A 23,329-nucleotide genomic window follows, 5' to 3' on the forward strand; every position below is an offset into this window, starting at 1 on the left:
ACACATTCCACATATGCAAACCACACATATCACAGGCATATCACACACACGGAGGTCCATCAAAGACATGCACACACAAGCATACATCACACACACCTATCACTCACATGCCCTTATGTGCACGAATACACACTCCTCACTGTCATTAGTATATGCTCTAAAACTTTAAAAGTCTAGGGGAAATAAAAACCACTGATCCTGGAAAAATAACAGCCAACAGGGTTTGCTTTAACTGCAAAGGAGCAACAGAATTTATTGACGGAATTTAAACACAACAGTTCAAATGGCAAAGTTGTATTTTCAGTGTAAGATGAATGGCAGGAGAGCCCATTAGTCCAACCTGTTTACATTTGTTAAGAGAGTGGCTATCAAAACCAGCAACATGCACAATAGTACATATGCACAAAATGGAATCATATCAACAAATATACAAAATATTCAAAATAAAATTATTTACAGGTTTAAAAATATAAACATTGATTCATCTATCCCATTAGACCATTGGAGTAGCGAAGGATAAAGGACCCTATTGGTGTTTAGATCCCTTCTTCGAAGTAGGTTTGGAAAGCATAGAGTTCTTTCTAGGAGACTAACTTTTTGATGATTTTTAGAGAATTAACATTCTTTTATAAAAATAATATGTATAAACCTACCAATTACTAGCAATTTCCCCCCTCTGCACAAAAGTCATGCAGCCGAGCCCTGTCCTCAGAGGTTCTCCTGCCAGGAAGGCTCTCCCACCAGGAGTTTCTGCTTGGGTTTCCTTAGTCACTGCTGCCAAACAGCCTGCACTTCCTCATATCAAGCTACGATGCTGCATGGGAACCAGACAGACAATATGAAGTTCACCCAGGGCATGGTGGGCCAGTGATGACAAATGAAAACCACAGGGCTTTAACATCAGTCATTTTCACTGACATTCTTCCGAAATCCACTGCTATCAATCAGATCAGCTCTGCTAAGTTTATTCTAGAGACAATGAAAATGGTCAGTAGTTCTTTAACAGGCAGTTAAGAGCATTCATAAATTCCACCTGATTACCTAGGTAGTGTCACAGGCACCGGCGTTGTACACATTGCACACAGTATTTACCCTCCACGCCCCTGTGTTACTAGACCACATATGTTCTAGTTTATTAAATGACCCAGATTTGAAGATGTGTGGGAAAGCTGCTTACATCTCAAAGAACCAGGAACCATGACTGCATCAGAAATGTGTTTTCATATAGAGCAGAAAGTTAATTATTAAGCACACCTCCCTAATCCTCCCAGCTTACAACAGGGAGAGAGGGCCAGCATTGGTTGTCACCCTGTGTCCCACCACACTGAGCCAGGGGAAAAGTCCTCCAAAGGTAGGTAGCATGTATATGGGTAAAATAATCTTGTTAGTTGTGATTTTGATGCAATTTCAAACTGATTTTCCCTACATACTGAGAAAGGCATCTCCCTGGGATTAGAGAGAAAGGAAACAAGGCCAAGGCCTAATGAATTCCCCACTGAAATTGCTTTTCTGGTTATATTATTGGCAAAACAGACATAAGATTATATAGTCCATAAATACAATCTAAGTAACTACTGGCTATGACCCCAGATTTTAACTGACCTAGACAGGAAAAAGTTTGCTCATCCCTGAATCAATCTTTTAGACTTGTTAACATAGATTTTTATGAAGGCTATCAACAACTATTTAAAAACCCAGTTTAGTTTTAATTGAAAGACTCACTTAAATGACACCCACCACCAAAAAAATGATCCTTATAGTTGAGAACATCAATCAGTTTCTCTATGAAAATGAGTAATTCAAAAGGTGTGTGATGGCCAAGAAAAGATCTCTAATTAAAGGCTGAGCTGTGGCGTCAGGTTCAAATGCTGCCCTGTTACTCACCGTGTGACTCAGGCCTCAATGGTCTTCAACCTTCTCAAGAATCAGTCTCTTACTCTGGGAAATGGAGCCACAACAAGCCTTATTCGAGTCTTGTGAGCCATCATTTCTACCACAACAGGAAACCCAGCCTATGGAAGCTAGTAGAATTAACCATAAAATGCTAGGGTGTGCTCAGTAAATGCCAGCTGAGTGAATTAATGAATCAGATCAATATTTCAGGGCCACTGAGGAAACAGGATGGATGGTTTGTGGTGGCAGGTACTTGCATCTGGAATTCAGAGTTGGACCAGGGCAAGGGATAACTCAGCTGCTCCTGCTTAGGAAGATGACAACCAGTTATGGTGGAGAAGCTGGGCCCTCGTGTATTGATATTAGGGGGTAAAACAATGCATCGGCTGTGGGAAACCCAACATGATCACAGGTCCTCATAGGCTAAAAAATAAAATTACTGTATGGTCCAGAAATTACACTCTGGGGTATTTATCTGAAAGGCTTGAGGTCAGGATCTTGAAAAAAGTATTTCCATCCTCATGGACACTGGGGCATTATTCGAAGTAGCCAAGACACAGTATCATGTGTGTTGGGAGGTGACTGAAAAAATGACTTGCAGTATACCTGCAGCACCATGGGATCAGCATCCAGAAAGGGAGAACTCCTGAACATATGACCAGGTGGACACTATATCCGGGAGATGTTGTGCTCAGTGAAATAAGCAAGTCCCAGAAGCACAAAATCTACCAGATCCCACTGCTCTGAGGTCTTTAACACAGTCCAGCTCCTAGACTCAGAGAGCAGAATGGTGGTTATCAGGGCTGGAGGAGGGGCATGGCTGATTAGTCAGCCATAAAATGTCCATTACTGCAGAATGCCCAAGTTCTAGAGGTTTGCTACAAGCAATGTGCCTATTGTCACGTGCCCTGTACTGTACTCGTAAAAATGGGCAGACTCCATGCTGAATGTTCCCACTACAACTAAAACGACAGGGAATACTCAAGACAAGGCTAGTCTAGGCTTAAGGTAGGAAAGCAAGTGAAGCGTGCCTGGAATGGCCAAAATCCTATCAGGGAAAAAGAGTTGCCATGACAACAGAAGAGACTTCTACCTGTACTTCCCATGTTAATCCCTGGAAGGAGAGGGCGCTCCAAAGAGAAGGAGGCCAATTGTTTGCCTATAGACCACGGAGGAGCAGGGGGCTACAGGTTCCCCTGTGTGACCCGAGCACCAATGTCTTAGACACAAAGCTGCTTTCATCAGTTTGGATGTGAGTTAGCTTTTCCTGTTAGAAGTGAAGTGAGGTTAACGATTTTAGCAGCTCTTAGCTTTTGTGTTACCATAGGACACCTGACAGTCACAGAAGGGGATTCAGGGAGAGCCTTCAATGAAAAGGTCAGAAGAAACAAAAAGCCCAAGTTAAAGTCCTATCAGGGAGACAACATCACCTCGTAGTGGCTGTGGAGTTACTCAGTAGTGCTCCTAGGAGCACTGGCACGCAGAAGAGTTGAGTAAGGGCTGGCCACTGTCAGAGGTTTTAGAAGCATTTGCATGACTTGATTCACCACCATGCTACTCCAACATACAGACTATAAGCAATAAGCACAAATGCAAAACATACAAAGGTGAGATGGATGAAATTAAAGTGTTTTAATGAGTATTGAAAAAATCCAATAACAGCACAGCCCTCAACTGGGTTTTAAAATTAAGTATAAATACAGTGAATATTCATGAAATATGCATTGCATTGGATTCAAGTCAATATAGAAGCTGCTTTCTGTCAACTGGAGGCTTATGACAATTTAGTCTTCCCTGTTTCAGTTCAAGAAAGAACTCCTCTCCCTAGTTCAATTCCCAACCACCTTTTGAAGGCTTTGTCTGTCTGCAGATGGAGCAATTGTTTCCTTTCTAAGTGGCTATTGTTGCAACAAACTCTTTCCTTTAAACCAGTCACTAGAGTAGGAGGCCCAGAGAAGCGCTCTAGAACTGAGAGCCACTGAAAGCCTTGAGAGCAGAGTCACACGACACAGTCAATGACCCCCCTGAGGACACATCAGTGACCGCTCTGAGGACACGCTGAGCACCCTGAGGCTCTCCTGAGCAGTCTGCTCTGCCACACAGCACCTAAGGGACACCAAGCTAAGACCTCGTTCGTCTATCACTGGTTTGTCAATATTTTTGTATAGTGAATTAAAATTTCCAAGGCTGAGTTTACCCAGATCGTTGAGTCCTTTCTTAGTGGGCTGAGGAAGGAAAGGACCAAGGTTAACTGAGGTATTTTAATTCTCTTACTCAGAGCCTTCTAATTGACCATGCTGATGACAAGAGAGGCAACCGGAAAATTCTCCAGTTAGTTTTTTAGCACTCATGAGAAAAGCTGAGTGGAGGTGACTCTTATGTCTCAGTGGAGGCCAGGCACAGTGAGCCAAGTCCTCACATTCCCAGTGCAAGGAAGACATTTACTGACTGAACGCAAGGAGGACGCAAGAGATGCTAGCATGGTCCAGAAGGCAACAACACCGATGTGTCATAGTCTCAACTATCCCAGGGATGCAGGTAACTATGATGCACAGAGGGAGACATGAAGTCACGTGAGTCAACCTCTTCAGACACTCTCAACAAAGAACTTCCCCATAGAGATCAGAGAGGGAATAAATGAAAACTCTTAGAAAGTTTGGCCAAAGAAATCTTAACACCTGATAAAGCCTTTGACCTTGACAATTGAGTCAACAAAGGACTCTTTGCATATTAACTTCAATGAATGAAAAACAACTGAGGTGAGTAAGCCCTTCAAGCTGGGCAAGACATCGTCTGTACAGATTACACACCGAGTCCATATTTGCATGTCAGTAGGCAGGTAAGTTTTGTGCAAAATGCATCTCAAGGGAGCCCTGATGATCTGTATTCCATTGTTGTTATGTGAAATAATAAAAATTTATTTCCTGTAGTGACTATTTGAAATGCTGTAGTAAATGGAATGTCTCCCACTGCATGATGGAGGAGAAAGAGGGCCTGTAATGCCAGCAGAGCCAAGGCAGGGCTGAACTGACTTTAAGTAGTGTGTGTGTGTGTGTGTGTGTGTGAATGTGTGTGTGAATGTGTGTGTGTGTGTCTGTGTGTGTGAATGTGTGTGTGTGTCTGTGTGTGTCTGTGTGTGTGAGTGTGTGTGTGGTGTATGTGCATGTATTGGGGATATTAAAGACAGACTGTCTTTGTGCAGAGCCATTAAACTGACAAATTCCTGCCCAACAATTGATTTGGCTTTTTGCCCTCTTGTTTTAGGCAGTTCTTTACCCAAAGAGTGCCAACCCAATGGCCCTTAGAACTGTACATAACCAAGAAATCATCATTTGCTCATGTCTGACCTTTCTCTTAAAAAGTCAGCAAAGAAACCTGTCTAATTCTGAGAAGACTATTATATAACACATTCATAAACATTTGCATGTAAACTTAGCAATTTCTTGCAAACACAGATAAGACAAAGTAACCCTTGGCCCAAGAAAGCAACTGTAATCCCTTTTCTGTGTTTGGAGAAGGCTGATCACCATCCTAACTGCTAACAACTAAGGACATTTAGTTCACTATCAAGTCCTTTACTGGACTGGCATGGTGCTGTTCTTAAATGTGCAGGATAAAAGAGAAAAATCAGGTGGGAGAAGTGCGATGAAAAGAATTTCTTTTGTAACTGTTTAATTGCCAGGGGAAATGAAGGCAACATTGGCCTTCACTTATAAATTGAGGATGGCATAGTGGGTGGCTGCAGAAATAACCCTCCAAGCTGGGAATGCTTGAAGGAGTGGCTTCTAGTGCTTTAGCAACCACCTGCCATTACTCTGACACTGTCTGAGCCCATTCTTCATATGCTACCTTTCCCACACAGTTGAACAAGCGCAAGCAAAGCCCAGCCATGGAGTCGTGCAAAGGTGAACATAATCTTTGCCGGGAAAAGCACAAGGAAAAAGTTCCTTTTGTCTTCCTGCTAGAAGTAAAATTTGTATCCTCTCAGGTTCTATGGGGGAAACAAATACATTGTGGGGTCTACATGTTTCTATTAATATTAATCAGATTTAAAGTCTTCTTTCAAGGGCAGAACTGATTTTCAAAATACTGACAAATCCCAACTATTTTGAGATGTCTTCTGTCTGTCATTTTTTTATCCAGAGGAATTCCTGAGCATATATGAGATGCGTGTGTGGTTTCTGATAGTGAGCCCAGAATTCTTAGGGTGATGAGCACCTGGAGGGTCTCATCTCTAGACACAAGGACATTGAAAATTAAAGCATTGCTTTGTGATAACAGCAAGGACCTGAGACAACACAGTAGAAGTCAGTAATGTAGCTAAGGGACGCGGCAGACCTCTGCCTCCTCTTCTAAGGGAATTGCTACAAATCAGATATGGGAATAGGTTCCTTTATGCCTTATCAAGTTTTCCTTGATGTCCACTTATTTTTGCTTCCTTCATACTACTAAAATAAGTTTTCATATATTTAGCTTCTTTTTTCTTTTAAAAAATATAACTAAAATCTTAAAACACAAAATAGCAGACCATTTCTTAGTCATCTCTCTAGAACTCGAATTACACTGTGCTCTTGTCATTTACACACATGCAGGGTCACTGGGACATGTGCCATCTTCCTGATGTGCCATAACACCTCTGGTAGAAGCTCCGGCCCTTTGAGTTAAATGCCTCTCCAGAGGGTACCAGTTTAGTCAGCATTCGAGGAACCCCTTCACTGTACTGTTCAAACTGCCAAGGCAGCACGGTTTCAACTGAAATATTAGAAAGCATATATCGAATCAAAGCACTTCTCAAAAATAATTTAGTAGAATGTTTACATACTTAGGTTTGGCAATGTCACATGAAGAACACATAAACCTATGTCTTAGGCATAGGTTTATATAGCAAAAGTCAAATGAATAGTTTTAAACGTGTATTTCTTTCTATTATTTCTTCATATGTTCACTTTGGACTTCCTAACCTGGGGAAAATGGTTGGATTCAACATTTTATAAACAAGGTATAATCTCTGATTTGGACTGAGAAATGGACTCTTAATAAAAGCCAGGCAACCATTGTTCAAGAGGGATATATATATATACATATATATATATATATATATCTCCCTAATCAAAAGCATCCCTGCCCCAGGCTACAATGCATAAAGAACAACAATGGTTTGTCATCATATCCAGCTATAAGACCAGACTCTAAATTCTTTATCATTGACAGAATTGTACAATGTTAACCGTGAGACAAACTGTTAAAATATGCATTATCTACATGTAAGAAAGTTGACGTTTACAAACGACAAAATATTGTGTAATTAGCATTTAGTGAGATCTTTCCCTGATCCTGATGTTTGCACTGAGAGGGAGGGGTGGATTCAAAAAATACACAAACAAAAAGCAAAACAAAACAAAAAAGCACATAAGCTACTCATGAGCCTTTTTATTTCTTCTCAAACAAATGATCTGGACCAACCAAACTAAAACCTTTCTTTTTTGTAGATAGATCTTTACCTATTTGCATTCTGGCCACTGGACGCGGGGGGTTCTCTGCCAGCCAGCAGTCCCCTCTTCTCATCAAGTAGCTCTATGGATCTTTGAGCTTTGTAGGTGTTCCCACACAGTGATAAGCAAAGGGTCTTTTTTTTTCCTGGAAAGAGAGGCAAGAATCCTGTTGCTTAGTGATTCCTCAAGGCCCTCTTGACTCTAGAATAGCCTGATATCCTGGTGTGATGTTTTTGTTAGATTTGGTTAAATCTTATTTTCTGCAAAAGCAAGGGAAGGCGACTTCCGAGTGATTCATGAATTAAAGGGAAAAAAGAAGGAAAAAACAGATTTTTTAAGGTTAAAAGAAAAAGTGCTAGAAAAGAATTCTCAGGAACTTATCTGAACTCCGTGTGTAACATTCCCCTTTCAGGGTGTCCTGTCCCTGTCTCCAACAAAGACTTCTAGGCCATATGGAGAAGGGTGGGTCCTAAATTGTTTGCTTTGGGCAAAGCAAACTTCCTTCAGCGGTTTCCAGGGGAAAGTTATATTCCTTAATACACATGGTCCATGCATCCTTGGCCTTGGAGACCTCACAACTTTTTGGCACTGTCATGGCACGCTGCTGCCCTGATGGTGGTCCCAGCCAAACCCCGGTTGCTGACCCTGCGGACCAGCACTTTGGAAACGGGGATTTTTGTTCTGGGCAACTCACTCCTGACTGGTTGCTGGTGCACCACAGGATGACTGGATGGAAGGTTGGAGAGATGCTTGATGCTAATGGGGATTTTAGAGTCCTTCAGCAAGCTGCCTGGTGTTCTCAGTGGACAGGTGATGGTGCCTGGAGACACCGGCTTTAGCCGGGACAAGCAGGGTGGGTCCTCCGTGGCAGGAAGGGTGGCTGGGGTTCCTTCGGGTTCAGTGTAGAGATCATAGAGAGCATCGCCACTGTCGCTATCCCTGGGGATGACTGCCTTCTTACTGCTGCTGGCGCTGTCTTCTTCTGGGCCAGGAGTGGTGGAATCCCAGTAGCCCTCGTCGCTGTTAGGGACGCCTTCTTGATGCTCTTTCTCCGGGTGCTTGGGCTCCTCCTTCTGCTGAGGCTCAATGGGGATCCTGTGGAGCTTCCGGCGCTTGACAGAGGACATGTCCTTGGCTACTTCCCCACACCGGGCATCACTGGAGGTCTCAGGGGCCAGCTTGGTGTCCGAAGCAGTGATTGCCTTCGCTGCACCCTCTTGGGGCCCTTGTCCTTGGTCCTCAGTCTGGGACAACATGTCCCAGAATTCTGGGAGATAGGTATCATCCACCTCATCCGGGCTGGCCATCTCCTCCCCTCCTCCTTGGTAGGCCACCACGCTGGGGTTCTTTTTAGAGAGCACTGGCTTGCCTGGCCCGGGGACATGCTTGTCACAGCTGGGGCCTGCCTCTTCTTCTGGGTCTGCAATAATATCTCCACAGCCTGTAAGAGAGTCAAAGCTTTTCAGTGAAGTCACGTCAGAAAACATCAAACAAATACGATCTGCCGACGGGTCTGAGGGTGGATCAACAGAGGAAGGGTCAGGGACGGCAGACGCCCGGCCGCTGCCACCTTCGGAGTCGACAAGGGGGACGGTCTTTATCGGAACGTCACCTGTCCTGGACGCATCCTCGGCCGCCTGGACCTCACCAGCTCCCGACTCGAGGGCTGCCCCGGGCTTCTCCGCGCGCCAATGCCCCTCGGCGTCCTCTCCCCGGGCGCTTTGGTCGCCAGGGCCGGCGGGGCTCGCGGCCTCGAGGCAGGTCCGCGCCGGGGCGCGCTCGGCAGACGCGGGCGCCTGCTCTCCCCCTTCGGGCTCACCTGCTGCGTGTCGCGGGGCGTCCTGGCCCGGGCTGTCCGGGCGGCGCGCGGCTCGGGGCGGCTCCTCCTTGACGCACTCCAGGCTGGCGGTGAGCGAGCCGGGCAGGACTAGGCTGCCCGGGCCCGCCGCGCGCGCCGCCTTCTCCTCCTCCTCCTTGCCGCGCTTGTCCCTCCGGTGCCAGCGCATGCTGCTGAAGATCCCTTTCAGCCCCCTCTTTTGTTTGCTGCCAGCCTTGCTCGCCTCGGCAGGGTCCCCTTTGCCTGTCTCAGATCGCCCGTTCTTTTTCAGCAGGGAAAAGAAGCTATGGGACTTGGCCACCGAGCTGCTGGCTAGGGAGCCCAGGCCAGGCCCGGCGGCTTTGGGGGGTCCGGGGTTCGGCCGGGCCCCGCCGTGATCGCCCCCGCCGGGCGGCTCCTCCTTCTTGCTGCCCTCCAGCATCAGTACCTCCGCTAATCCGTCGTGGGTCCTGCTTCTAACCATCCCCGCCGGCCCCGCGCTCTTCCCATCCCCTTTGTTTTTGACCCCAAAAATGCTGGGCATGGTGCCCCCCGATTTCCTCTTCTTGAATAACTTGAACGCAGCCTTATTGATCTTCCCCGACGGCGGTTCTGCGGCGGGCGTCTCCGCGGCGCACTCACAATGCGAGTCCATGTCTGCGGCGAGGGCCCCGGCCTGCTCCTGCCTCCTGCAGACCCCCGCGCGCGCGCCGCCGCGCTCGCTGACAGCCGCGCCGCCGCCGCCGCCGCTGCCGCGGCTCCTGCCCGTCTCCATGGAAACCGAGCGGGATCAGCCGCTGTCGTCAGCCGTAGGCTCGCGCCAGGCCACTGTCACCCGCGTTCTAAATCAACCTGAGCGGCTCGCGCTGCTGCGCTGTGGCTGCTGCTACTGCGGCGGCTGAAGCGCACAGACCGGACTATCTCCCCTCCTGCCAACGGCTTATATAATACCCTGGGCGCCACATAGGTTTTTGTGTAGCAAGAGCCCTCATCACAGACTCGAGCTCAAAGAAAGAAAGAAAGAAAGAAAGAAAAATTCGCAGTTATGGGCTTCGGATCCCAGTGCCTCGATTCTCACCCACCTCGGGATCCTGCTCTAGCCTAGCTTTTGCTTGGAGCCCAATTTCAGGCATCAACATATGTTCCCGGGTGCCCCAAAGAACAAGGCCGTTTCCTTTATCATCTGTCTCGGGAATTCATGCAGCCTCCCGTCTCTTAGGTCCTTCACATAGGTCTTAATGTGTGGGCATTAAGCCCATGAGGCACCGGGCCAAATCTGTCCATGCTGGTGTCGGGTCCTGTGCTCAGTGTGTTCTTCGGGTTGATGCTGCATTCGGATATGATTCCTGTTACAGAAGCAACAACCATCCGCCAAATAGCAACTAGATTAGCAGCTCTCAGCAACAAAAGTCCAGCAGTCCCCTGGGGTCGAGGATCACTGGTCTTTGGGAAACCATGAAGCTTTTATCCCATACTCCAGTGACATGGGGCTTAAGTCACAAAAGTCACTGTCCAGCCTACAGTTGGTCACAATTGACTGAGCAGACTTAGAACTTAGCTTGGAATGCTCTGGTCCCTCTACCAGTGGGCCTTAGAGGCCTGGGTTCTGCCTTCCTCTTCCCTTCAGGGTTATGGTAAGTATATCTGTCCCTGCTGTGCCCACCCTGCCCCTGGCTATGAACACCCCAGGACCTACTTGCCATCTTCCCCAATAAGACAAGAAAAAGACAGACAGGGGTCAGAGGTCAGGAGTCCCTGACATTGTTCTGACCAACTGGTCTAGAGTCAAAGAAAACTCCATTCCCAAGAACAGCCCTGTCTGTGTTCTGACTTTGAAGGCTAGTGATATAATATTGTGACTTTTCCTAATCAGCGAAGTAGGGAGGGATTTGGAGAAATGTTATGTTTTGTAATGTTTAATGACGTTATTCTTAAATGTGTTTGATTATATGTACTGTTTACACATGTGTACTAACGCCAGACTTTCATGCTTCTCTTGTATGTATTCTCTATGTGTTACTCATATTAATCAGACCCGTTGTTGGCCATGGCAGCTTCCACGGTTCATGTTTAGGCCATGGGGTTCAGAGCCCTTTCTCGTTTTGATGAAAAATGCTTGAAACTGTGATTGTATTCAATGGAGCTTTCAGGTCTGAGTTCTAACCCCACCAGCTCTCTCTGCTTAGTAACAGGACTCTCTATGAACAGGAATGTGAGGCAGACTTTTCTCAATATCCCTTTTTAAAAAATGATTTTTTTTCAAAATACTTCTTTCGTAGTGTGTTTGGGCATATGTGCTGCAGTAAACTTGGAGTTTTCATCTTCAACCATGGGGGTCCCAACAATCAGTTTGTCTGGCTTGGTGGGAAGAATCCTTACCTACTGAGTTATCTCACTGGCCCATTTCCTGATAGTCTAACTGACCGTGTGACAGGATGGAATAGAGCCATTTCGCCCTGCAAAAGACAAGGTGTGTGGAACTATAAAGAGAAAGTCATTTGTGATTTCTTTGAAAGCCTTTGGAGGACAATTGGAAGTCTGTCTCGGTTCTTAAAACACACACACACACACACACACACACACACACCACGCTGGCTAGATATGTGGGTTACTATGAAAATAACTATGTCAGGCTGAAATAGGTTCAGATCACAGTCAGAACAGGCTGTCTAGAGAAATCACAGGTCTCTGCGCCTAGAATTGGTGTCGGTGGCCTGTTTATCTACCAAGACAGGCCAAATGTAACTCATCTACATAAGAATTCTCCCATCCCCAGGGAGAAAACTTATCAAGGACACTGGGATTGCTGTCGTTCCTTTGGGACCTAGATACTTAAAGAGAAAGGGACAAAGCAGCTTTAGTGTAGGGAAGGCATCTTGGTGCCAAGTCATCTACCTGTGGAGGAAGGAAGCAAGGCACTTAGAGCCATCTGCTAGCCGGATGCCACCAACAGGCAAGGTGAGCTCCAGACTGACTGAGGACTCCCAACTTCCTCTCCCAGGTGGGAGAGAGCAGCTTTCAAGGGATTCATCAAAAAAAGGACCACACAGTTTGGACAGAGGGTGGGAGCAGCAGGATGGCCTGAGAGTTAGGACTAACTAACGGCAAGCTGTTGAGTGACAGAATGAAGGGCGGGGCTAGGAATCAAGGCAAAGATTTCTACAGATCTGAAACAGCTCTTTGCTCTTCAACGCTGAGAGATGGGCAACAGCCAGGCCTGGTGGTACAGGCCTGGAAACTCAGCTACACGGGAGTCTGAGGCAGGAGGATTGAAAGCTGAAGGCCTGACTGGGCTATAGAGAGGGGTCAAAACCAGCAATGTAATGAGACCCCAGCTCAACATGGAAGGTAAAAAGATATACCTAAGAGAGTTTTCTAGTTTACACAAGGCCCTAAATTAATCCCTATGCCCACCACCTCCACAGAGTGGGGCAAGGGACTATAACTGTACAGAAACAGAAGCATTTTCCTGGAGACAGGGATTCAGGAAGATTTTTACCAGAAGCACCCCAGTCGTGTATTGTGTGGCCTTTCCTTCTTTCCTCTGAGGAGGCTTGACTGAGGGAGTGAAGCGAGGGAGAATAAACAGCCAGGCTGAGGGGAAATGGCCAGCAGCAAAGCTGCTCCAAAGCAATGAGGCTTCCTTGGAAGGATGGAGCGGCAGACTTTACTGGAAAACCAGGAGCTTTGCTTTTGCAGGACAAGGGAGGATTCACCATTGAGTTGGGACTTCTCCATTTGGAGGAGGACACTCAGAACAAGAAAAAGGTTGAGAGAAATGATAACCTTGGAGACCTAGCTCCATTGTGGTTGCCATTGTCATCTCCTTGTTGAGTGTCTCCTCACAGCCGAACCCCCGTCCCTGTCCTATGCTTGCCAAGTGGGATTTTCTGCCAGGTGGGCCACACAGAGTACCACATGCAAAGGGTTGACTGAGGGTTCCTCTCAAAGTCCCTGTGTGGCTGCTGCCAGGGGACACTTGCAGGTCAGGGCATTTAGGATGGGAGAGCTCACTGGCTCTATGTTCAACTGGCCTTGAGCCTTCGAAGTATTTAACCAAGGAGAGTTAGGAATGATTCCTGGATTAAGACCAGCACTTGCCACCTGAAGACCAGTTGGCCAGTCTGGATCCCACCCCCCACCTCCAGGTGGAAATGCCCAGCCTCTGATCTTGTCTGTTCTCACCTATGATGCTTCTCCAAGGTGTGCTCTTGAAGTTGTCATGCTGATGAGGGTCAGAGGTCCAGTCCAAAGTGTTTGTGAGGGACAGCATAACAGTGTCCATATGCCCAAGGCCGAGATGTCACCTGGGCTCAGTCCTCACAGTCTTGTACCTGGATCAAAGGTATAAGTGACCCAATGCAAGCAAAATAAGCACTTCTCTGCAATGCTAGTGGGCGCCCTGGGAACACAGGTCAGGCAGTGGCTCACAGGTCTGGCATTTCTAGCATAGCGGTCTGCTTCCAGGAGCTGCTGTAACAGACTACCACAAAGTCTGGAGGTGTAAAAATGGCAGGGATCTATCACCTGTAGTTCTAGGGGTCAGGGATGCAAGATCAAGGTGGCAGCAGGGCTGGCTGTGACTATAGATCCCAGGACTGTCCTATGCCTGAATCCTGGTTCTTGTTATTGCTCAAATCGTTGTTGCCCCTTGGCTTTGAAACATTTCACATCACTCCTGCCTCCATTGCCACAGAGAGTCTCTGTGCATCTGTGTGTGGGGCCATTGTGTCTATCTGATTCTTCTCTTCTGACCACTATGCCAATTGAATCAATGTTCTACCGTTTGGGGGGTTGTGGGATGGCTTGGTGGTAATAGCATTTGCTGCACAGGCACGAAGACCTTAGTTCAAATCCCCAGCATCTATGTAAAAAGTCAGGCATGATTGTAACCCCAGTGCTACAAGACTCCTAGGGGTAGCCAGTGGCTAGCCTAGCTCCAGGTTCAGCACAAGATGCTGCATCTGAGGAATAAGGCAGAAAGTGAGATAGGAGGACACCTAACGCCCTCCTCTGGCCTCCACAGTCATGTGCGTGTGTGACCCAAACACCCCATCCTACCCTGGTACAACCTCATCTTACCTTTTATCTTAGTTACATTTTTTTTTTTGGTTTTTCATGACAGGGTTTCTCTGTGGCTTTGGAGGCTGTCCTGGAACTAGCTCTTGTAGACCAGGCTCGTCTGGAACTCACAGAGATCCTTAGTTACACTGGCAAAGACTCTCTATTTTTGCAATAAGTTTCCATTCACAGATGCCAGTGGTTAAGACTTCTCCATACTTTTTGAAGTACATAGTTCAACCACAGCAAGTGCTTTCCGTAGCGGTGACCCCATCCACCCTTCCTTCCGTCCTTCAACACAGTCACTGATGCCTTTGACCTTAGATGTTGTTTTTGGATCCAGGCACAGGTAAATTCACACTGAATGTAGTCTACTCTGATATGAAGTTCCCCTGGAAGATATATGTGCTGTGTATGGCCTTTCTGGGGGTGTCAGCAATATGGAACTACACCATGGCCAGCCCAAGTAAACAATAGAGAAATTGGTGATGACCAAGCTGAGCAAGTGCCACCACGGTGAGACCCACAAGATACCCCAGGACTATCCAGGAGAACTGCTAAGTGTGTATTAGAGTGCCCACACGGTGAGGAGACTAGGACAAGGGACATATTGATGGGAGCTCTGACAGCTCTCCTGTCCACGCACCCAAGCCTGAAAAACACCTCACAGAATCCCCTGAAGTCTGTTCTCTTGTTCCCACTCCGTTTTGTCAGATGCACTGTGAAAGAAGAGTCCATTTTAGAATGCAGGTTGGGGTGGGGTCTCTTCAGCTGTCAGCTCCACAGCAAGGCCAAAATCAGAGCAAATGAGGTCAGACAGCAGAGGGTGTGCGGACGGGATGCCAGGGCTCTGGCTCCAAGCAACAGCGGTAGAGGACAGCTACGGGAGCTACAGAAGTCAAGAAGTCAGCTCATCCCGATGGAGGCAAAGAGAAAGCCTGACTGGATGGCAGAGAGCCTGCAGCCAGGGGCTGGGAAGCCAGGGGCTGGGAAGCAAGGCTGGAAGGCGGCTGCAGAGCTATGCTGTCTCACAGTGGAGTGAGGGAGCAAGGAGGCTGCGGGTCTACGCCCTTGCTCCTTGGGGTACTTCAGCTCATTCTAGGGAAACTCTCCTCAGGACCCACTGCTGACAAAGTCAGCATTACACAGAGGCTTGGTCAACCCACTCAGCAGATACTCAAGCATGGGCCGCTCTGAGGGGCTGGAGTAGGCAGACCCTTCTGTTCAGGTTCACCCTAGCACCAGTCATCGCTGCAAGTGGCTCTGATATCCTAATCACAAACCTGACCCTTCTGGAATTACTGCCCCCTTTTAGTCAGTGGCAGAACCCCTCTGCTCTCAGCATGCACGAGAGATTCCTCCCCACTTTCCTACTCTTTTGGAACTTGTCAGCACAGCACATGAAGAGCAGAGCCCTTCCTAAGGCTTGGCTCTTACTGTCTCTCTGTGAAGCAGGTTGACTGTGTACAGGAAAGAAGTTCAGGGAGAGATTCCGAACACTCAGCCAATGTCACACACCAGTTCCTTTCCATTTGCTCAGAGAAGCAGAACTAATGCCACAGTTAAGTGAAGCAACCACATGCACACATGTGTACACAAACCTGCCTCAGACATATGCCTAAACCACACACACACACACACACACACACACACACACACACACACACACACACACACACACACACCCTGAACTCCAAAAGCTAATTCTCATTTTTTTCCTGTACTTCTACTGGTTCCAGTGAATTCCCCAGACTATCACCAAACCCTAACATACAATAACATGCCCCAACTACTATGAGCATGTTCCCTGAATATGTTTTTGTTTTGCTTTTGTGTACACCACATCCGACTCCTGGAACACATCACCTCCCCTGGAGCCAATGATTTTCTATGTGCCCCATGTGACAGTTGGGACCACAGTTGTCCTGTATGCCTCCGAAGCCCTGCAGATTTCTATGATATGTCACTCATGGAGAAATCATTTTCTACGTAGTGTCAGTCAGCTTGGTCACTTCCCATAAACTAACTATGGCTGGACTTAGCCACCTCACTGGCCCCAGGTCGTGTATAAAGAACAGAAATGCAATCTTCGGAAGACAGAGAAGTCCAAGATTAAGGCACCAGCAGATCTTCTATGTGATGAGTTTGGCCTTGTGGTTTCTAGATGGCATTGTATACCTGTGTGTTCACACAGCCCCTTCCCTCCCGCCTCTCTTATAAAGGCGCTAATCTTAATCACAAGGGCTCCACCAGGGAGGGAAATGTGTTCTGACCCAGCCATACACCCAAGTCCAGGGAAGGAGTGAGTGCGTGAGAGCAGACCTCAAGAGATCACCCCACTCTCTACCTCCTCAGCAGACACACTTTCTTTATTCTTCATGAACCTCAAAACCCAAGTTCAGTCTCTACCACCTGCTGAAAGCAAAGGAAACCACTGTCGGGGCCCCCCCCCAAAAAAAAACCCACCTGCTCTCAGTTCCCAAATAAACATTTTGGCTTCACCTCCCTGGCTTTTAAGTAACTATAGCTAACATGTATAATAGTCTTCCTTTCTCCCCCCCCCCCCGCCCTCCCTCCCTCCCTTCCTCCCTTTGTGTTTATTTATTCATCCAGCAGTGTTGAGGAGCAAACCAAGAGCTTTGCACATGCTAGGCAAACTCTCTAACTCTGACCTTAGCCACTTTTAAAAAATAGAGTCTTGTGTAAGCCAGGCTAGCCTCAAACTTTACATAATTCATCTGGGAATAAGCTTAGACTTCTGCTACTCCTGCCTCTCCCTCCCAAGTGCTAAGAGTAGACATTTTGTGAACTGATTATCACGCATGCTGGGCAAGCGCTCTACACCTGAGCCTGACTGTAACTGACCCTTCTGACTTGTGGGTTACACTGATGGCCCACTGATGAAGTGTCATCAATGCTCAGTCCACAAACAGCCCCCAGCCGATTCCTGAGGAGACCTGCTTGAGACTTGCTCTCTGTGCCACACCCTTGACCCCATTCTGAATGAAACTGTTCTCTTTTGCCAGAGTCACTGTCTCAACGGTTAGCCTGTCACCGGCCTGGCTCAGGAACTCCCCTCCCAGCTTGGCTCTCCAAGTCAGTTTGCCTTTTCCTTGGAGAGGAGTGTTTTGCATTAAATACACTTAGTACCTGCATGAAACAGGCTAAATTAAACACCTGGCTGCGGTTACGCCCACCTCCAGAGTATGTTGGGGAGGGCTTCCATCTAGTCCTTTCATTCCAGCTGCATGCTGGGTGCTGCGTGCTGCTCTTTGCAGAGCAGGGAGGACCCCTGCTGCTGGCAGCACTAGGACACTGGCCCAGGTGAGGCAATGTGCAACCCTGCAGCTCATTAGGCTGGTGGCATCTTTGTTCCTTCCCCAGACGCTAGGCCAGGACAGCCAGGCTCAGCAGCTTGCATGCTACTTTCTCTCCTTGCGGGTGGGGTTGGGGGTTGGAATTTGTTTTCCTCCGTGATGGGTTAATCCCCCAGCAGCCAGGCTTCCTTCTGTCCCACATCCTAACCACCTACGGGGTATTCCTCCTGGGCTTGGGGGTAAGACCCTGATCTGGATTCACTGGTCTTTAATTTGTGCTTCTCTGTGTCCGCCCCCAGCAAGCTTACTTTTCTCAAAAGACAGAAATCTCAGCAGATGTATTCACTCTGGGTTTTATCCTGGACTCACACCAGCGAGCTCATTAGCCAAGTTAACTAGGTTTTTTTTTTCCTTTCCCCCTTTTAGTTGGTAGGAAAGACCAGGATCATGTGATCTGGCCCCTGGCAGCCCTCATTCCTATATGTTTGGGGGAACAGTGACTCAAATTACCCCTAAGCAAGGGAGCTATGCTTTCTATTCATGCTTTTTCTTACAAGTGTCTGTTTTTATTCAGCAGAAGACTGAAGCTCCAGCAGGAAATTTGTAGGTCAACTGTACTTCACACTAAAAAGAGAAAAAAAAAGCAACACCAGCCAAAAAGCACAGCAAAGCTATGGTGGGGCCCTCTTGGAGTGTCCTGTCTGATTACCCAATTGTTACGGCATAGATTAGGAAGGATTAACCCCAGAGGTTGGACAGATGGAGAGCACTATTAAAATACCCCATGTGGGGCTTCAGAGTAAGTAGTAGTAACCACCTGTCCCCATTTTGTAGGTCAGTCTGTCCTCATTTAGAGCCCTAAGATCATTGGCTTTGGTGCCCGTGTTTGGAGACACTAAATAGCACAGGGCCAGCCCTGTCTGGCCTAGTAGCTCTGCCCTCCTGGCCTCTACCTATCTCTCCCCATGTCCTAGATTAGAGGGGTGGAAGAACACTCTGCTAAATTACAAGGAACTTTGGGGTTATCTCCCGGGGCCCTGGGTAATGGATCTGGGCAAGTTACGCGACTATAACAGACAGGGAGTTTCTACTCCAGGCCTCTTGCTTCTATTAACTACTAAACAGTTGGTGTCCTCTTCTTTGAGTGTCAATAATGGGGACTCCATTAGAACTATGGAATTGTGACTTCAGGAGCAAGGAAGAGGAAAGTGCTCCTTGAGACCTTGTTTCTTTTCAACATTGGGAGATGGTCAGTAAGGCTCAACAGCCTGGGCCTGCATCTGCCTTGAATTTATAGGCAGAATAACACAGACTGGTCTACTCAGTAACTGAAAATACACAGACTCCTCCACTCCCAAGTCTTTTATCTCCTAGAGTAGGAGTGCTGACTTCATAAGGACGTGTTCAGCTACATTAATGGCTGTTGACAAAACAACAAATCAAATGCAGTGGGAATGATTTAGCCAGGGTGCTTCTTCTTTTCATAGCTATCTGAAGTCAATAAAAAAAAAAGTACTGTGCACATTGAGTGACAGCTCCATCAAGACAGGCCCCAGCTCCTTCAAAACAGAGCCCATGATAGAGGATTCACAAGTCCCAGGCTCTACTGACACCACCCACTCATGATCAAGTGTGTTCAAGAAAGCTGACTTCCATACACGGCTTACTCTACACTAACTGATGCCACCAGAAATGTTTGGTAGCTGAGATAAGTTTCGGTAAATATTCACAGCTTCCTTCGTTCTTATGGCTTGAATAACAATGGCCCCTAAAGGCTCATATGTTGAGATGCTTAGTCACCAGGGAGTGGCGCTATTTTTGAAAAGATTAGAAGGATTAGGAGGGGTGGCCTTTTTGGAGGAGGCATGTTACTGGGTATGGGATTTGAGGTTTCAAAGGCTCATGCCCAGCCCAGTTATGTCTCTCTGCTTACGGATCAGCCACAATGATAACGGACCAAGCCTCTGAAAATGTAAGCAAGCCCCCAGCTAAATGCTTTCTTTTATAAGAGTTGCTTTGGCCATGGTGTCTCTTCACAGTAATTGATCAGTGACTAAGGCAGTCCTGGGTCTAAGCAGATTGAGTAGCATCTGTAGGTCAGGGTTGTTCTGGGTAATTTTCATGTATTCATTCAACCACACGGTAGTCATGGGAGACTGGATCTCCCACTACACAGATGAGGGAGCCAACACATAGAAATCATATGCCTTGTCCAAGAATGAAGGGCTAGAAGGAGGTAGAGCAGAGGGGCTCCATAGCCTCCTTTCAGAATCAGAGGCCATGGATCTCCAGGATTCACTGATCTGACTATCACTGACATATGCACAGTCCGGTCCAAAATTCAGAGACATGGCTCTGGCATCTCCCCAGCATTAAGGAGTACCTTAATCCTATGTTACAAAGTGACAGAGACATTCCATGATAAAATAGGGCAAACAAGGGACCCCAGGTCTCTCCTTCCTCTTATGAAATCACTAAGGCCATTATGGGAGCCCCCGGTGTCACATCTCATCTAATTAGTTCCCAAAGGCCCCTATTGTGAGGACCCTTTCTGAAGCAGACATAAACAATGTCTATCTCCTCCTCATAAGGTCCCAACTAAAATCTATGATTCCACCAGAGTTCATCTTGGGGGTTTACTTGCAGTGCCCCGTGTCCGGGAGACCACAGCAGCTGGGTCCTGCCCAGCTTATACGTCCTGTCCTTTTTCGGAGGAAAGTGTGTGGATTAAGAAATGGCAGGTAGAAAAATTAAAGAACTAAAGAAAAGACAGAGACACAGGAGGGCATCTCTAGTGAACACTGGGAAAAAGCCCTAACTTTATTACACACAGTCTTTATAAGCCCCAATCAAAAGTGGGGGAGGCAAAGAGACTTCTTAGCAGATACAGAGAACAAGCAGGCATAATTACCTTCTCAATACCAAAAACATCAAGTAACAACATTCTAAACCAAGAATCCTGTTGTCAAGGCAAGATTGACACACTTTAGGTTAAATATACTGTTGTTAAAGTAAGACATCCATTAGTTACGTCTTAGGTCAAATATCTTGTTGTTTAACCTTGAGAGAGCAATAGTGGGTTTGAACTTTCTGACCTTAAGTCAAGATGAAGCAGAGCCATCTATATGGATCTCAGCATTTACTCACAGAACATGAATAAAAGGTTACTGACAGGAGCCTGGGTGACCCTAGAGCAACCACACCACAAAGTCTCCACCCAGCATTGATGATGGCTTCCCCAAATTTACATAGATGGAGCCCCTTCAGCTAAACTTCCCCAGCTTATATACTCTAGCATCTCCTGAGACCCAGGGGTCTCATGCAACAAGGACAGACTTGCATACAAGTGACCTGGAGAGTGGCTGGAATCTCAGAAGAGGATTCAGAACTTCATTATGCTCTCCCTCTATGAGGAAACATCAAATGCCAATGCCCTGCTTCCGATGGCCTCTTACAAGCAGGCACAGGTGATCTGATAAAGATGGCTGCTGTTTCGATTGAAGGACCACATTCAACAACAGCACCACAATATCCTATGCTATGGAAAACCTCTCTTCACATTACAGTTCATCCATGGATCTACAACTTTTAAAAACTATTGAGATGTTCATGCATGTCTGAATTCACCTACCTAACTGAACATGAGAGCCACATTTTTATACCTTGCTGTACTGGCAAGTTTTGTCAACCATATAGAAGCTAAAGTCATGTGGTAAAAGAAAACTCAATTGAGAAAAATGCCTTCAAGAGATTGCCTGTAGGCAAGTCTGTGGGAGCATTTTCTTGATTAGTGGTTGATGTGGGAGGGTCCAGTCTACTATGGGTGGTGCCATCCCTGAGCTGGTGGCCCTGGGATGTCTAAGAAGGTTGAGCAAAACGTGAGGAGCAAACCAGTAAGCAGCACTCCTCCATGGCCTCTGTCTGCATCAGCTCCTGCCTCGTTTCCTGCCTTGAGTTCATACTCAGATTTCCCTCAGTGATATACTGTGATGCACACGTGTAAGCCAAAGAAGCCCCTTTCTCCACAAGTTGTTTCTAGTCTTGTTTCATCACAGCAATAGTATCCCTAACTAAGACACTTGCCTCAGGAGCACCGTGACAGCCAGTCCCAGACTCAGATGTCAAATAGTGCTGTCTTCATTTCCCTGTGTGCCACCCATGATCCCGGCAGTAATAGTAAGATTAGGTCTGTTGAACGGCCCCACAGAAGTCTGGATTTCTGGGGACCATGAACTGTGGCACTCTAGGCTAGGGTCTCGCCTCACTTGCTCTATTTTCCACCATGTCAGTATCCACCCATTTCCAGCCTTCCCAGCTCTCCAGGGTCTGGCTCAGTGGGGGCAGCCCCCAATCTGTCAGCATCTCTATGAACTTGATCCTCTTATGAATCTGGGTCAGACATGACATCATAGTGACAGAGGCTATCCACACTTTTCTTCTCCCTTGTCTAACACGGTGTGGCAAGCCCAGAGTTCCAATGGAGGAGTCCAAGTGTTACCCACCATAATTTTAATCTCTGCCACCTGGGACAGTTTGCTAATGAATGTGAAACATTACGGAGTGTGGGGGGACACCATTTCCATTTTAGGGGTCACAACAGGCTTTGCGATGACTACGAAACGGACCCCGCATGATAAGCAAGACCATAGACCCACATGTTCCTGATGACACTCAGGAGCTGACTTGGCAAATATCTTCAAAAAGTTTGTGCCACCTGACCTTATGGTTCTAAAGTCCAAAGAAATCATCCAAACATGAAGTTGTTCCAAGTGTTATTTAAATGCGATGTGTTGGGTGTTCAGCAGGACCCAAAACAACTATCAAAAGCTTTGGACTATCAGCTCGACACCAGCTGAGGCAGGCCTCTCCTATGCTCTGATTAACATGCCCTATTTCTCCAAGCCACGGTTTATGAAAAACGCATAGCCTCTCCATTAATATTGCAGATCGCTGAGGGCTTCCTTTTCCAGGCTCTTTCTGGCTCAGCCCTGCCCCGCCCATGGCCACTCAGTTCTCTGTTGCTGTCCAGTTTCCCTTGAAGTGGTGAGGTAGGTGGTGAGGGTCCACAAAGGGCCTGGGACTGTGTTTCTCAGCTCTATCTCTTACCCTCCTCTGGCTCCCAGTTCCCCAGAGCAGCTAACCAATTATTCCCCATGCTTCTCCCCAGAGCTTTTCTTAATTTTTTTAAAGCTAAGTTTTGCCCTAAAAGGAATCCGTGTGTCAGTTGCTAATAATATACATTTCCCCCTTGCATTATCGTATGAAGAATTTTTTTGTGACATGGGAAAATGCTTATGATAACATGAGCTAAGCAGGAAACACATGAGGCCATCTTAAAGCTATACCCCATACAGTCTTAACTGGGGGGGGGGAGGGAGTGTTTCAGAGGGAATTTAAGTCAAACGTCACTGGGTGATTTTTGTTCTAATTACACACTGCTACTTCCCAGGCCTGCAGTAATCAGGCAGAGATTTAGAGCCATGGTACCTGGCAGAATTATATTACCATATAGGAAAAACAAAAGAAACCTAAAAATCAAGAAGTGGGATGCAGACAGTGTGGGAAAGATGGGCGTGGCTTCCTTCCCTCTCAGGAGCAGACAGCACTGTTCCGATTGATGCTTTTTCTTCCTGCTTTGTACTAATAACTACTGGCATCAATGTGGAAGCTGGTTCAAGTGTTTATAAGAGGCAGATGACTCTAGCTTTCTGATTCCTTTTCACCTAGCTTCTATCCTGCCTCGGTGACCC

The 23,329-nt window shown here is 47.0% G+C and overlaps 1 protein-coding gene and 1 long non-coding RNA gene across 3 annotated transcripts; one reads left to right on the top strand and one right to left on the bottom strand.

The window, feature by feature from the left end:
• Positions 1–227: 227 nt before the first annotated feature.
• On the bottom strand, positions 228–10,060 carry Amer2 (APC membrane recruitment protein 2). Of its 2 annotated transcripts, none has more exons than XM_005075294.3 (2): positions 9,205–10,060; positions 228–8,826 (listed from the first exon to the last, which is right to left on the bottom strand). In XM_005075294.3, exons 1-2 carry the CDS (start codon positions 9,974–9,976, stop codon positions 7,958–7,960), a joined length of 1,641 nt encoding a protein of 546 aa, XP_005075351.1. In that variant the 5' UTR covers positions 9,977–10,060; the 3' UTR covers positions 228–7,957. The 2 variants fall into 2 exon arrangements, with proteins under 2 accessions (XP_005075351.1, XP_040596569.1); XM_040740635.1 differs by having other exon boundaries at positions 8,998–10,060.
• Positions 10,061–10,661: 601 nt separating this feature from the next.
• On the top strand, positions 10,662–16,764 carry LOC121137841. The gene is made up of 2 exons (XR_005875115.1): positions 10,662–10,835; positions 14,606–16,764. It is a non-coding gene; the product is annotated as an uncharacterized LOC121137841 (long non-coding RNA).
• Positions 16,765–23,329: the final 6,565 nt, after the last annotated feature.

Source organism: Mesocricetus auratus, unplaced genomic scaffold (assembly GCF_017639785.1).
Source record: "Mesocricetus auratus isolate SY011 unplaced genomic scaffold, BCM_Maur_2.0 Super-Scaffold_100707, whole genome shotgun sequence".
NCBI classification, from domain to species: domain Eukaryota; kingdom Metazoa; phylum Chordata; class Mammalia; order Rodentia; family Cricetidae; genus Mesocricetus; species Mesocricetus auratus.